The sequence below is a fragment of the Tasmannia lanceolata genome, unplaced genomic scaffold, assembly GCF_043159265.1.
Source record: "Tasmannia lanceolata isolate RefF3 unplaced genomic scaffold, GAP_Taslan_0.1 ptg000008l, whole genome shotgun sequence".
NCBI lineage: Eukaryota > Viridiplantae > Streptophyta > Magnoliopsida > Canellales > Winteraceae > Tasmannia > Tasmannia lanceolata.
Genome location: NW_027518685.1, coordinates 17535591 through 17551579, shown reverse-complemented (window position 1 = coordinate 17551579; position 15989 = coordinate 17535591). Strand labels below are relative to the sequence as shown.

Below are 15989 nucleotides of genomic sequence, written 5' to 3'. Positions count from 1 at the left end.
TGTCAGACAACTCGTATCTGTGTAGAAACTGGACACGCGAATCCATATCGACAAATCATGATTATATATACTTTCTATTTTAGCCGTGCCCTCGTTTCTAAATTTTTGGGGTTTGTCGTGTCTGACACTCCGTGTCAGTGTCGACATGCGACACTCGTGTCCGTGTCCACAAATCATAGCTCCATATGTATTTCCTAAAGAAAATGAAACCAAGCATCGGTTAGAGACTTTTTCTTCACCCGAGTCATTGAGCCAAACCATAGAGTAAGGAGAAGGATGGGGAATGGCTTGTAAACTGAGCTGACGAACTGCATCATCGACCACCATATTGTTACAACTTCTGGAGTCAATTATAACCTTGCATAGCAGCCCGTCGATGTTACATTTAGTGGTGAAAATGTTTTTTTTAGTGTTTTTAGTGGTGAAAATGTTGTGGCAAAGTTAATCATTCCAAAAAAAAAATGTTGTGGCGATGTTGCTCCTCTTCTCTTTGCTTTGGTGTCAGATACACCCGCCTTGTCACCAAACTTGATCCCATTTCATACGGCTCTAGTATGTATATTTCCTCACCTTCAAAGTTCACTTCATGGCCTTGTTGGTCTTCACCACTAACTAAAAGTGTCTCTTCTTCTTGTATAAGCATTTGATGACGTTTCTTTGGGCTGTCCCTTAGGTAACGGTCAACTTCCCCACATCCAAGACACTTAAATGGTGGCCTAGATGTTGAAACTTGCCCTTGAGGGCCTTGATTTGCTTGAGACCGTGTGAAAGCCCTATTAGGGTATGTGGCTGCACTATGGACAACACCTTGCACTTTTGTGGGAGCGGAGGGTGGGGAGATAACTTGTTTCACTTGTGGTGAAACAGTCCCTTGGCCGGTTGGACCTAGAAAGATTCTGTGATAAGCGTATGGGGAAAACCGTCTTTGGATTTTCCTAAGATATTTGGAATTCATTTCTTTCTCTCATTGGTGTCTGATTTTTATTCATTTTATAGTTTTCTCTTTTGGGAGTTATTTTGTGGAATATGATTTGGAGGAATTTAGTTTCTTTGGTGGCTGATATCTTAAGGTTAACATTTAAAAAAAAAAAAATCCTTGCTGTGTTTGATGATCTGTGATCTGTTTATGCTGATTTGGAGATGCATGTTGTTGTTTTAGATAAAACCCATATATTGCTCCTAAATTTCCAGAAATTCATTGCTCCTAAATTTCCAGAAATTCATCCGTGAACATATATGTTTGCACCAAGTTGGTTTATTAGCATATAGCTTCAGTTCATCTCTATCTTAACCAATAAAGGTTGTTTCATCTAGCAACCTTAAGATTTTTGAATATTTTAATGTTGCAGACCATTGCAACGGTGTGCATGTTTCTTGCGGGGAAGGTCGAAGAAACTCCTCGCCCCCTAAAAGATGTCATTCTTGTGTCCTATGAAATCATACATAAAAAAGATCCCGCTGCTGTCCAGAGAATCAAACAGAAGGTAGAACCACGTGTTCCAAGTTAACACACACACACACACACACACACACACACACACACACACACACACACATATATATATATATATATATATATATATATATATATATATAGAGAGAGAGAGAGAGAGAGAGAGAGAGAGAGAGAGAGAGAGAGAAAACATTTCCTACACACTTGTGTAGGTAAGTTACCTACACACTAGCTTAAAATACAGTGGGGGCCCACATTGTTTGGGTGATCCAAACCATTCATTTGAATGGTCCTCACATAGATAGGGTGTCCACAAAAACTCAGATCCATAGGATCATCCCAACCATTCAAACTATGGAGGCAAAAAATGGACTAATTTGTGAAGGTTTATACACGTCCATTTTACCTCCACAAATCGTAGGGTTGGGATGATCCTATGGATCTGATTTTTTGTGGACACCCTATCTCTGTGAGTACCATTCAAATGAATGGTTTGGATCACCCAAACAATGTGGGCCCCCACTGTATTTTAAGCTAGTGTGTAGGTAACTTATCTACACAAGTGTGTAGGAAATGTTTTCTCATATATATATATATATATATATATATATATATATATATATATATATAGAGAGAGAGAGAGAGAGAGAGAGAAAGAGAGAGAGAGAGAGAGAGAGAGAGAAGGGTTGCTGCGCTCGAGCACAGAAACTGGGGCGTGGGGCCATTGGGGTGGTGATCCTAAGCATTCATTTGGGAGGCCCCATCATGGATGGGGGGCCTACAAAAAATCAGCTCCATTGGATCACCAATGGGTGTCCATTTGTGGGGCCAAAAATGGACAGATACTGTTTGTCCACAAATCTGTCCATTTTGGCCCTACAAATGGACACCCTAAGGTGATCCAATGGAGCTGATTTTTGGTGGACACCCTACCTCTGAAATGGCTCATCAAATGAATGCTTTGGATCCCGCCCAAAATGTGGCCCCACCCTGTTTCTGTGCTCGAGCGCAGCAAATGCATGCTCATATATATATATATATATGAGAAAACGGTTCCTACACATATGTGTAGAGAGTTCTCTACACACTAGTTTAAAATACAGTGGGGGCCCACATTGTTTGGGTGATCCAAGCCATCCATTTTAAAGGCCCTCACATAGATAGGGTGTCTACAAAAAATCAGATCCATAGGATCATCCCAACCCTACGATTTGTGGAGGTAAAATGGATGTCTTTAAACCTTCACAAATTAGTCCATTTTTTGCCTCCACAGTTCGAATTGTTAGGATGATCCTATGGATCTGATTTTTTGTGGACACCTTATCTATGTGAGGGCCTTAAAAATGAATGGTTTGGATCACCCAAATAATGTGGGCCCCTCTGTATTTTAAGCTAGTGTGTAGATAACTTATCTACACATATGTGTAGGAATCGTTCTCTCTATATATATATATATATATATATATATATATATATATATATATATAAGAGAACATTTCCTACACACTTGTGTAGGTAAGTTACCTACACACTACCTTAAAATACAGTGGGGGCCCACATTGTTTGGGTGATCCAAACCATTCATTTGAATGGTCCTCACATAGATAGGGTGTCCACAAAAAATCAGATCCATAGGATCATCCTAACCATTCAAACTATGGAGGCAAAAAATGGACTAATTTGTGAAGGTTTATACACGTCCATTTTACCTCCACAAATCGTAGGGTTGGGATGATCCTATGGATCTGATTTTTTGTGGACACCCTATCTATGTGAGGACCATTCAAATGAATTGTCTGGATCACCCAAACAATGTGGGCCCCCACTGTATTTTAAGGTAGTGTGTAGGTAACTTACCTACACAAGTGTGTAGGAAATGTTCTCTCTCTCTCTATATATATATATATATTACTTATTTATATATATATACACATATGAGAAAAGTGTAGCTACACATACGTGTAGCTAACTTAGCTACACCAACGGCTTAAAATACAGTGGGCCCCACATTGTTTGGGTGATGCAAACCATTCATTTGATGGGCCCTCATATAGATAGAGTGTGCCCAAAAAATCAGCTCTATAGGATTATCCCAACCCTACAATTTGTGGAGGCAAAATTGGACGCGTAAAAACCTTCACAAATCTGTCCATTTTTGCCTCGACAGTTTGAAGGGTGGGGATGATCCTATGGAGCTGATTTTTTTGGCACACCCTATCAATGTGAGGGTCTATCAAATGAATGGTTTGGATCACCCAAACAATGTGGGCCCACTGTATTTTAAGCCGTTGGTGTAGCTAGGTTAGCTAGACGTATGTGTAGCTTCACTTAACTCTATATATATATATATATATATATATATATATATATATATATATATATATATATATAGATTACTTATTTCTTGTGCATTTAGTGGCTTTAATGTATATTTCTTTCTCAGGAAACATACGAGCAGCAAAAAGAGCTTATTTTACTCGGGGAGCGGGTTGTACTTGCAACTCTAGGTTTCGATCTTAACGTGCACCACCCGTACAAACCCCTTGTCGAAGCAATAAAGAAATTCAAGGTTGCCCAGAATGCCCTTGCTCAAGTCGCATGGAATTTTGTCAATGACGGGTATGCCCAAGCCATTATTTTTCTTTCTTTCCAGTTCCAGTTGTCAATCCTGTGGATTCCATGGGCTTTCTTCCTTTAGTTCTTTATACACTGGAAAGGGGTATGCAGGCTGCGGACATCGCTCTGCTTGCAATTTAAGCCCTATCACATTGCAGCGGGTGCCATCTTTCTCGCTGCTAAATTTCTGAAGGTTAAGCTGCCATCTGACGGCGAAAAAGTCTGGTGGCAAGAGTTTGATGTCACCCCTCGACAGTTGGAAGGTTCATGTTTATATGCTAACACTTTCTACAAGCATTTATGAAAGGTGGTCGGATGCTTTTTTTTGCTCATGTTTAACATTTATTTCTTGCAGAGGTTAGCAATCAGATGTTGGAACTTTACGAACAAAACCGTACAGTACAATCTTCCCATGGGAGTGAAATTGAAGGGAGCATGGGCGGTGGGTCTAATCATCAAGCTCCAGCAAAAACACCGGCCATTGTTGAGGAATCGGTCTCAGGAAATGGTTATTCTCAAACTTCAGCTCGGCCAGTGGTGGATCAATCATATCCTGATAACCAAAGTGCACCTCAGAGAACTTTGCAAAATCCAAGTAATGAATATCCAAGTGAAGAAACAAGGAGCGGGGGTTGGGACCATGAGGTGAAGAAAGGTGGGAGCAAGGACCTTCGGCATCATGAAGCTGAACAGTTTTTGACAGAAACTACAAACAGGTCCAAATCCAGGCCTGAGCGACCTGTGGAAAATGCCGAGAGGAATGAGAGCGGGGAAGCAGTGGAAGCAAGGGAATTGAAAGATGGGGGACGTAATTCTGGTTACTGCCCACCAGATGTCATCACAAAGATTGACAAGGACAAGGTGAAGGCCGCTCTAGAGAAACGCAAGAAATTCCGTAGTGACCCAACCAGGAAGACTGACTTGATGGACGAAGATGATCTCATCGAGAGAGAGCTCGAAAATGGCATTGAATTGGCAGCAGAGGATGAGAAAACCAAGCAGCAATCAAGAAGGCAGAGCTGGTCTAAGCCCCTGTATAGGCTTCCAGATCTTGAGGACCCAATTTCAGGAATTGAGGGTGACAATGATACTGGGGTTAAAAGTTATCCTATGATGAAAGAGGAGCAATCATCACAGAGTAAGAAGAGGTCAAGATCTTTCGATACGGAAGAATTGGGGGGTCATAGAACTGTGATGGTGAACCATGCGGAAGAAGGTGAGCTTTCAGAGGAATTTCGTTCGCCCAAGCTGAGCAGCAGTCCTCTCGCAGAGACAATAATCAAGCAACGGCACGATGATCGACCTTTTTCTCATGCCTCGTACCATAATCGTCCGAGTGGGAGAGGGCCTCTTGATTATGGGGAAAGAGATCATCATAAGAGGCACAAAGAAGGTCATGTGTGAGCAAGTGAACAGTAATGATATTGGTTGGTTTTCCATTCTTAAGATAATTTAAGGTCTCTTTAATCTACGTTCTTTCCTGCGACTTTTGGATGATATATAAAGAATTGGCAGTGGGGTGGCGGGTTGGCTGATATGCCCTCGAGCTTTTGTATACAACATTATATGTTGAACATTGTCTTCAAGTTTTTTATTCAGATCCTCTAACTTGCAAGTCATCCAATTCTAACAGAAGAGACAAACTTCTTTCTAATTATCATTTTGAAAAAAAAAAAAAAAAAACACAAGTTTTGTGAACATCTAGTTAAAATAGACAGAGTTAGCATTTGTTCTGTAAGTTATATCTTCCACCAGAACCTATCACTACCCAGCAAAAGATGTTTGATGAAAGAAAATTATATGATGAAAGGCCTTATGAACACTTAAAAAAGGCAGTAAGATTGAACTACGGCCCTTGATATTGATCCAACAGCAGCTGGATGAGATGATGACTGATGAGTACGTGTCTATACGGCCATTCATCATATAATTTCTCATATAATGTTTGAACAAGGTAACGAGAACCGGGAGTGAAGGTCCTGTGACTCCATCTCACAGCGACTCTGTAAGTGAAGTCGGTGGATTTATTTGTTCGTTGTTGAAAAAACATGGGCATCCATCATTTAACTATTCCATATAGACAAATCTGTATTCTTTTGTTGTGAAGATGAAAAAGAATAAAATTGCAGACCAAATTCAAAACCGGAAGGAGAAAAAAAATTAAGAGTTCTGTACTGATCTCTTTCTAGAAAACAAATCAGAAATGCCTGAACAAAATATCTGATTCCTGTTTCAATGAATTTATTTACACTTCCCATCACTTCACTCTTAAACTTGATTTCTTGGTAAAGACTAGCTGCAAATTAATACAAGTTTTTTACTTGAATGTGGTAGCGGACTTGGTCCTCCTACTTGGAATGTATGATCAATATTTTCACCACCAATCAGATGACTGTGTTCTGCTGATAATCATATACGTCCAAGGAGAAATAGACATCAACATAAGTTCCCAGAATGTATAATGAATTGAGCACTGCAACATCGATTCTACTGGAAACAAGCCTTTGGGTGTTGCTCTTTCTGCTATATTTCTGTGGAGTAGATCACTATGTCCCCATTTGCTACAGTGGGTATGCTGTAAGAAGACAAAAAAAAATGCAGTTCAGAGACTTTACAAAGACTAATGTAATACTGAATCAAATGTTAATTCGGCTTCTGGGGCAAAACCTGGCTATATTGTTCTATATTTTATGCTATATTAGCACATATATAAACATCAAATAATATAGAGATGCCAGCATGTTGGGTTTTCTCTCCGACATGTTCCGTGACTGAGTCCAATGACAGCTTTTGAGCAAGATGGTCGCATATGTCAAGAATCTGACATAGGCTTGGAGATGGGTCCACAACAATATTAGAGGTTCCACGCGAAAGTAAAGATCCCAAATTCGGAAAGCTTTACACGGTCTTCTTATGGGTGAAGACCAAACCGTTACGAGCTTTACAAGCTCCAGGGTTGATCTGGTGCCCTCCCACCAACCAAGGCTTTATCCACAAGCCTTGAGACCTTCCAGGATTGCTTCGGTGCCCTTACCACCAATTACTTGAAGGAAAAACAAAAATAAAAACCTTCTCCCAAAGATGAATTTACAACTTGAAGCTCACTACTACCTTTCACAAAAATTTATAAAGAATTCCTAAACTATTCTCTCAAAGTGTATGCAACTAATGACACAAGGCTTATATACTAGTTTAATGTTCAATGATATGGCCAAGTGTCATGTTATTGGGTTTAGGAACCAAAAGACCACTTTTATAGAGGTTTGGGACAAAAACTAGCTGTTATAGGCTCCAAACTATCACCACAGATGATCCATGGATGAACCACGGTTGTCCGTCGGACTAGCCATTGGGAACTGGGGCCAGTTTCTTGGACAGTCAACCATTCCTTGTGCACGGTCAACCGTGGACTGTCCACTGTCGTCCGTCAAGGGTTCTGTTCTGGTTTGCACAAATTGCATAATTTCAGGGCATGGTCATTCGTCCAAAGTGCAGAATGTGTCTTCAAGTATTCAGACTCCACTCTGACTTTCCGGACTTGTGTGCAACTTGTTTTATGTTGAATTTAAGCTCAATTACCCTTGTTTTAGTTTAACCGTAGTGCCATTATGCCACACAAACAATGAGGGACTAGTATATACAATCTATGGACTCTCTAAGACTTGACTTTTCAATTCTACTTCTTCAAGTCTTCAGCCCTCATCTTCTTCTCCATGGATTTTCTCCTTCCTTTGGCTCCACACTCCAAGCTTAGTTCCTTGATCCATGCTTCTATATGATCCAATTTGATCTAAGAAGAGGGATTCTTAAAGCACACATAAACACCGGTATCATAACTAAAATCTAATGACATATTGTGTTTGTTGTCATCAAAACATGGCGTGGGAAAGTGACCAAGGTTGAACCCTTAGTCTAACGAGTCTCACATGGAATTTGTTAGTTTCGTTTTTTGCACCGACAGAACTCAGAAGTATCCCTTAATGACTCGAAATGATCAATGGTCTCACTTGCAGAGCTTCCAAGACCATTCCTATGGTGGCCAAGATTACTGAAACGAAGCATTGGAGAATGAATAAACCAGTTGTCCTAAAAAACAGGGATCATTACTTCATTACAACATCAACAGGACTGTGAAACCCACTCAAAATAGAGCATGCCAACAGACTACCAGGTAAATAAGCCGTGGAAATTCACACCGATGGACATTTTTCCAAGGGGGTGAATAATGTCGTTCTCTTTGAAAAATATTTTCCATGACTACAAAAAAACATTCATCCTTTATGAAAGGAGTCTTAAAAAAGAAGCATCAAAGAAACTCGGGTTAATTGTTAAGTGATTCTAAAAAAATGACACAGACAGTTGAAACCAGAACAATGGAAAGTGGCAAGCAGAGAAGTATGGATTCTGTAAACCAGAAGCTATAAGTTCCACGTACATGAAAATGTGGACGGCGTACTTCTGTCTAGCATTTCAACATCAATCCAGAACTATGTATTTGTGCTGCATTACTACCATAAACATGTCGCGCCAGACAACATAGATAAAAAGGAGCTGGAGAAAAAGGTTCTATGGAGATTCTCAACATCGGCAATGGAGGAACACCAATAAGGGATGATGGTTTTGGTCCATTTGCAAAATTGCATTCAATTGATGGATAGTTTGATGTGGAAAGATAAAGGACATATGGATGGAAGCACAGTGTCATTGACAGAAAGAAAATTGTCATGCTAAGTAATGACACTAACTATTTTAAGGGAACATATGGGGATTCTGTTTTTAGGAAACTTGTCAGCAAGAGACTCTTGAACCAGGATCCAAGATGGTGAAGGTGGTTATCCCTATTAATTTTTACCCTTGGTAAGCAAGCTGGGGTTTGACGTACACCTAGCAGCTTTATTGATAAGCAGAAATATTAGAATGTAGAGAATAAGTGAGAAGAATTGAGAAGAAGTGACTCGTGCCAAGTTGATGGAGTAAAAAGCGGTAGGGGCAGATTGAAAACGACTTGGGTAGAAACAGTGAGGAAAGACTTGATGTCTAGGAACATACCAAAGAACATGGCCTGGATAGGAGAGAATGAAAGAAAATGATCCACGTAGACAAACCCAACTAGTGCCAGGATTGGACTAGGTCAATTTGAGCTGGGTAGATTCCTTTCACCTTCTTCATGAAATTGTTCTAAAGGATTCATTTAGCCGACCCCAACTAGTTTGGGACAAAGACTTTGTTGAGTTGATTTGAGAAATGTAAGGATGTAGAGAATTACACCGCATTACAGTCATCAGATAAGATATCAAGAAGATGGTTGCGTTGGGGATGGTAACAATTTTAATATTACAGTCTTCAACAGAAACAAGAAAACCACAATTCCAATCAGAGAAATAAGAGATTAAAGTTGTAGTAGGGCAAACATTGTGTCACAAATATATGTAAAAGAACAATAGTCTATGAGGAAGAAGGAAAAGTCTAAAAAACAAGGCAATGCAATACAAGTGCTTCTGTTATCGAATGCTGAAATAAGTTGCCAGAGTAGCCATTTGAAAAGTGACGATGAATATCAATGTTTGGGCCAATACTAGAATAGGAGATAATTTTCAAAGAAGAATGAAAGGTTATGATCCTTTTTGTGTGTTTAACATTCAGGTCTCCAGCTCTCCTTCCGAATCTCTAAGTAAGCAAAGACAAGGAGTTGATGGCGCCATGTGGCTTGGGGGCAAGACGGCCAATCTCTACAAATGCCTCGAGCAATATTTGCTGCTGGGGCATTCTAGAAAGGAGTTTAAGAGCTATTCCCTTCAAGATTTTAACCAGAATTTGATGGTTATTGCCCAAGATAGAGCCACCAAAGGCAAAAAGAAAACAAGATGGAAACCTCACAGCCTTAGTAATATCGAACTGAACTATGATGGTGTTGCTATTGGCAACCTAGGCCTGGTGGGAATAGGTCAAGTTATCAGGAACCAGCAAGGGGAAATCATATTCTCATTCTATGCGCTGATTGGTTGGAAAGATTAGAACGAGGCTGAAGCATTGGCTTTGCTCACTGCGGCATGGAAATTTGGAAGTTGAAGGGGGCTCTAGCAATGTGAATTCCTAGGCATCCAGGAAGTTGTTTGTTAAGCATGTTACCGAAACTCCAAAAGCTCTAGAGCTGATGGATGCATTAGGCAAAGCCCTTTAAACCTGTCCCATACCAGGCTAGGTCCCACCCAGTCCCATACCTAGGAAGGCCCCCATTCAGGACCGTAACATTGTTTGGCACATGGAGGCTCACTTGTATGGTTAATGAGATTATCTGTGCATATTATATCCTTCACCAGGCCTTCGTTTCTTTCCACTGTAGACTCCTGGAATTGAAATCAAGGATGGCTGAAATTTTGGAATGTGAGAACCATGAGAGAGGATGCCTCACTAATCAAGACGAAAAATCGGCCACATCTTCCATCCTTCTCTGAGGAAGATTTTAGAGATCTTACATATGAGAGCTTATGCTCCATGGTAGATATTCATATAGATCACCTTTTTGCTGATTTTTTTAATCTGTTGTTTATTTTCCTTTCTACAAGCATCTATTGCAGGTCCACTTACCATATGGGATGGAGAAGTTTCAAATCTAGAAAGTCTATCCAAAATTGGAAAAGGATATTGGAATTGGACCAATGAACACTATTTAATCAAAATAAAGAAAAAATAATAAATAGGATGTATAAGTGTTCACATCCCATTGTTTGCACCCAAATTTTAACTCTGGGCTAAACTTACTAACAAAACTAATCACGTAGTTCTATTCCAATTTAACTTTCCACTAGATAATCAATCACTCGAGTTGTAAATCCAGATGCTATTGGCATATCTTTTGTTGGCCTTGTGAAAATCCAGAGTATTGGACTCTGTGTCCATGGAGTAGAACAAACAACTGCCCATCAAATCATGGTGATACGTAGGAAAATATATCTTGTTCTCCATTCCTCTTTTCACTGCAGCTACAGAAAGGGATCTTCCATGGCTGACAAATTGCGTTCGATTTCTCAAGTCTTTTGCTGCCACTCACCGCATCCAACAACGGTCTAACCCGAAAAACATGAATTGAACCTTTGAATTCATCTGTGAATACTGATATTAGCTCTCCATTGGACTCTACCATATAGTTTTCACCTGTAAACAACTCTGAGGTCTCAGATTTGACCCCTTGCATGTTAAGAACTGTCCAAGCAGAGCTGCTAGGATCAAACACCCCTAACTTCCCCTCCAAAGCCAAGCAATAGAAAAGCCCATCATGGTAAACAGGATTGGTATGACCTGCCTGGAAAGGCAAATGATTTTTGTGTTCTTTTTTAGTCCATGTTTTGTCACCATGACGATAGATGTAGATATGGACATAAGAAAGTTATGAATGAAGAAAGAAATGAAGTTTGGAGACATGGGCCGAGAGGAGAATGAGAAGCCCAAAGGCTTATAATATGTAAAATTGTCATCGACATTCTTAAAATCCGGAAGATCGATCTTTTCCTTTGTAAAGGGATTAAACAAAAAAAAAGAAAAATCCGGAAGTGGTCGAGCTAGTAGCAACCAGCCGTCAATGGAGAAATGGAATGTTGGGAGATGAAATAGTCATAAATCTTGTTATGCAACGGATCAAAGAACTTGCACAAACCATCTCTTTTGTGGGTAAACAAGAGCAGTGGTCTCCTAGATAAATGTACCAGAGAGTGACTCAGCCTCCATCTCTTACAGACATCACTGAAATGGATGTGGTCTCTGCTTAGAAACAAACGTGATCTAATCAACTTTATAATGCCATCTTCAAGCTCTGACCAATTTCTCTCTTTCACATCCATCTTCTCCACCTCTTTTCTGGTGATGGTGGATGTAGTGGTGGTGTGTTTTGTCTCCTTACTGTTTGCATTTTCTTCATCTGAACTTTCTTGCGAGACCTTCAAGCACAACAAAGACTAGATTAGATCATTATTTTATCAGCATCTATATTAACTAAAATTCTCACCCTTCTCTAAGCAATTCTACTAAATTATATAACTGCCCTTTGTGAAAATAGTATTAAAATTAATGGTGAGCACAAACAGCAAAAAAAAGAAGAAAGAAGGTAAGTTCCCAATTAGTATTGACTTACATATCCAGAAGAGATGGCTGGCAGTAGCCAAAATGGTGTGCCACTAAGAGTGTTAGCAACTTTGTTATAACACCGATTAATAGAGATACTTCCGTCTTCTAAGTCGAATGCATGAAAGGCTTTCTCACCGTAGTTGAAGAAGTAGATAACGTCACCCTTAACCCCTCTTGGCTGTGTGGTCGTCATGTAAGCAGCACAATCACCACCAATACCTAACAGGAAGATACAATCAGCACTGATGCTTTCCACCTTCATCCACTCCATTCTAGAAAAATCCATCTTGAAAACCATTACACTGTGGAATGTTTTGGTATGGGTATAATACTGCTTGAAAACAAGAAAGAGCTCACCCCGAGCTTCCAAAAGATAATTATCAACTCTTTGTTCAAATGGCACTTGTTGGAACACCTGCTTTACTTCCAACAAGGTAACTCTAGGACTAAGGAGGAAAACGTCAATAACTGCAACCTTACTTCCAGAGGTATAGGCATAAAACTTTCCCTTGCAGCTAACTATTCTCTCGATCCAGCACCCATCAATATCATATTTATGTTTACTCCATCTAATATTACGGTTCTTCCAATTCCACCCTCTAATATCACTTAGCTTAAAAAACAGAAAGAAGGGACTATTGTGGCTACAAAAAAATAGCACGCAGTTAGGATCAGCTGCAGGCAATGGAAGAACACAGAAGAAAAAACCATCATAGCTTTCCAAACTTGGTGAAGGTATCTTGATCCTTTTCATGGAGATAGGCTCTAGAAGAAGTAAAAGCCCGTCATACCTTACACGAATAACCAACCATCCATGAGAGGATTGCCATACCGTATTCCCATCCCCATAAATCTCTAGTATGTTTCTCACAGAAGATTTACCTTCTGATAAGCTGAAAAATGTTTGACATTCTTTGTGAGGAAAGAGAAGCCAAGGGGCTGAACGAGATGTCGGGAAGCAATCACCCAAATTCCAATTCCATGATTTCCTCTTTGGATGCCAAGAGTAGTCGACCTTCAATATAAAGAATAGTAGAAGAATGTACAGACTTATAATACTTTTGAATCCTCCGCTGTACTTCGCTCCTCAACATTGTAGTTTGGGCAAGTAAGTTTTGAAAAAGGTAATGATATATTCGTCCCCTTTTCTTCCTTGGGCCAGCCCACTACAATGTATCTATGACTACCCTTTTACACTACAAGAGGGTGGCCCAAGCAAGAAAAAAGGGCAAATTTATGAATTCTCGTTTTTCTTTTGTAAATCACAATGGACACGTTTGGCCACAAGGAAAAAAATTTTAAGGATTTTTTTCTTTTTCCTAGAAAGCTTTTACAAGGAAAGTCGGAGAGGAGAAAGATTGAAGGCCGAAGAGGAATCGAGAAGGAAGGAGAAAAGAAGGCATAAAAAGAAACCATAATAGGGCAAAGGGTACGATTGTCCTAAAAAAAAGTTAAATATTTTTAGTGTAAAGAGTGGAGGCTGCGTTAAAGGGTTTATGGGTACTATTGTCCTCGCGAAAGATAAATTTTTTTCGCAAGTGTGGCTGTGTTAAAGGGTTTAGGGGTAGTATGGTCCTCATGAAGAATCTTACTCGCCAACGTAGAATTGGGGAGCAGTTTCCTCCTCAACGTTGAAGAGGGAAGTTTTGTTCCCCAATTAGATTTCTAGCCCTAAATTCTCGTGAAAGACTTCCTAATTACTGTAAAATACGAAAATAACCATTTTAGCACACAAAAGTTACCTACACGTCCGCCCATCCTACAATATCTCTCCCACGCTATAAGGATGAGGTGGATAAACATTGAGTGTAAAATGGTAGGCCCCACCTAATGCATGTGGCTTTGGTGGAGATGGTGAGCCACACCTAGGGTATTGATAAATTCACCCCCTGTATGATCACTGCTCTCTCTTTCTCTCTATAGTCTCTACAACCAGCACTCACTCTCTCGACGAGAACTTTTGGTGGGCCTAGACTCTCTCTTATCTCCTCTCTCTTTGAGTGCAAACCCTTGGTGGGCCCAGCAATAAATGGTTTAGATTATTGGAGGTGGACCTCATAAAAACTATATTTAAAAAAAAAAAAAATCACATGGGGCTGCTTGGTTGGGCCTTAACTTAAAGAGGCCTGGCACATAAAATCATCTCCATGGGATGATTCAAACCCTCGGATCAACCATTACAAATTGGAGAGCTAGGATCATCATATGGAGATGATTTTTCAGGATAGGCCCATTTACAAAGGGAGCCCATCAATTGTGGATATTAGAATAATGTGGGCCACAGTGAATTTTTTGATAAATATGTGTGCACGTATTTTTTAAAAATAGTGGACCCAACTTGTTCAAAGATATAATACGTCAACACTGTTATTTAGTGATTGAGTTTCTTCGTTTAATGGATTTAGTTTGGTGAAATTACAAAGATGTGTAGCCTCAGTCCAATTCAAGATCACATCATATAATTTTGTTACTAGCATGAAACTGATGCTGCAAAAATCTAATGTAATTGCAGGAAATCTTTTTCCTTATCCTTTGTAGGAGTGAGCTAGAATAATGTTTGTTACAATCTGGTCATTTGCATTCATTAGAGAGAATTATTAATACAAAATGTGTGTTGGACACATTGGTTACACAAAGTCACAAACATGGTTTTCTTCATTTTCTACTTTCCATTCTATTTTCTTCTCGATTTGGTATAGAGTAAACACTAGATCTAAGGTATTTTTGGCCAAAACTTGGCTGACTAAACCCATGAAATCCTTGATGGAGCGAAAACATCTTGCAGGAATAGGGATCATAGGGCACTATATAGTATATACAGCCCACGCTAGGAGGTTTCCATCACACCTCCTTGCCCAAAACAGGTTAATGTTGCCTTCTACGTTTCATCTTAACAATAACTTAGCTTGTTGCTAAGTTTAATTCAAGGCCTTTGCAAGGCCACTAATAAAATGGGAAACATTCTAACCCCTTCATCATTTTCATCTCCAATTCGCAGTTTTTAAGTAGATGATCTGAAACCATTTCAGAAAAAAGGTTGATGGTCTAAAAACAAGGGTACAAGTGGAAATAGAGCAAAATTTATAAGTCAGTTCTCTGTCTCTTTGAAGGCATTCTTTGTACCATATTTGTTGCGCTCATTCTGTAATGATATGATGAATAGAATTGGGTATTTGGAGGAAAAGTAAAAGTTGAATGAGAACAAAAATCTCTAATCAAAAGGCCAAAAGCATTGAGTAGTACATGATACATGATACCAGCAAAAAAACTTAAAAACTATTACATAAATTTTGCATAAACTAATCGCCTTAGTTCTCTTCCAATTTCACTTTCCACTAAGATAATCAATGACTCTAGTTGTAAATCCATATGCTATTGCCATAACTCTTGGAGCGGTGAAAATCTAGTGTACAGGACTCTGTTTCCATAGAGTAGAATAAGCAACTGTTAGTAAAATCACTGCGATACATACTGCGATGCATCGGAAAATATATCTTGTTCTCCATCCCTCTTAGCGTTACAGAAAGAGATTGCGTGAGGCTGACAAATAGTGTTTGCTTTCTCAAGTCTTTTGTTGTTACCCACTGCATCTCATGACAGTCCAACTGGAAAACATGAATTGAATGCTTTAGATGGTCTGTGAACACTGATAACAGCTCTCCATTGGACTCTACCATATAGTTCTGAGCCTTAGTGGCTTTGAATCCTTTAGGCTTTTCAAGAACAGTCCAAATATCTTTCCTGGGATCAAAAGCACCCAACTTCCCGTCCTGACTCAAGCAATAGAAAAGCCCATCAT

At 39.5% G+C, this 15989-nt stretch overlaps 1 protein-coding gene across 4 annotated transcripts in view; it reads left to right on the top strand.

The window, feature by feature from the left end:
• LOC143884632 (cyclin-T1-3-like) overlaps positions 1 to 5671 on the top strand; it is a 48786-nt gene extending 43115 nt beyond the window's left edge. For all 4 annotated transcript variants that reach the window (XM_077388295.1, XM_077388296.1, XM_077388294.1 and 1 more), the window contains exons 4-7: positions 1350 to 1484; positions 3897 to 4072; positions 4181 to 4332; positions 4425 to 5671. In XM_077388295.1, coding sequence (XP_077244410.1) covers positions 1350 to 1484; positions 3897 to 4072; positions 4181 to 4332; positions 4425 to 5473 — 1512 coding nt within the window. In that variant the 3' untranslated portion in view covers positions 5474 to 5671. The remainder of the gene's footprint in view (positions 1 to 1349; positions 1485 to 3896; positions 4073 to 4180; positions 4333 to 4424) is intronic.
• Positions 5672 to 15989: the final 10318 nt, after the last annotated feature.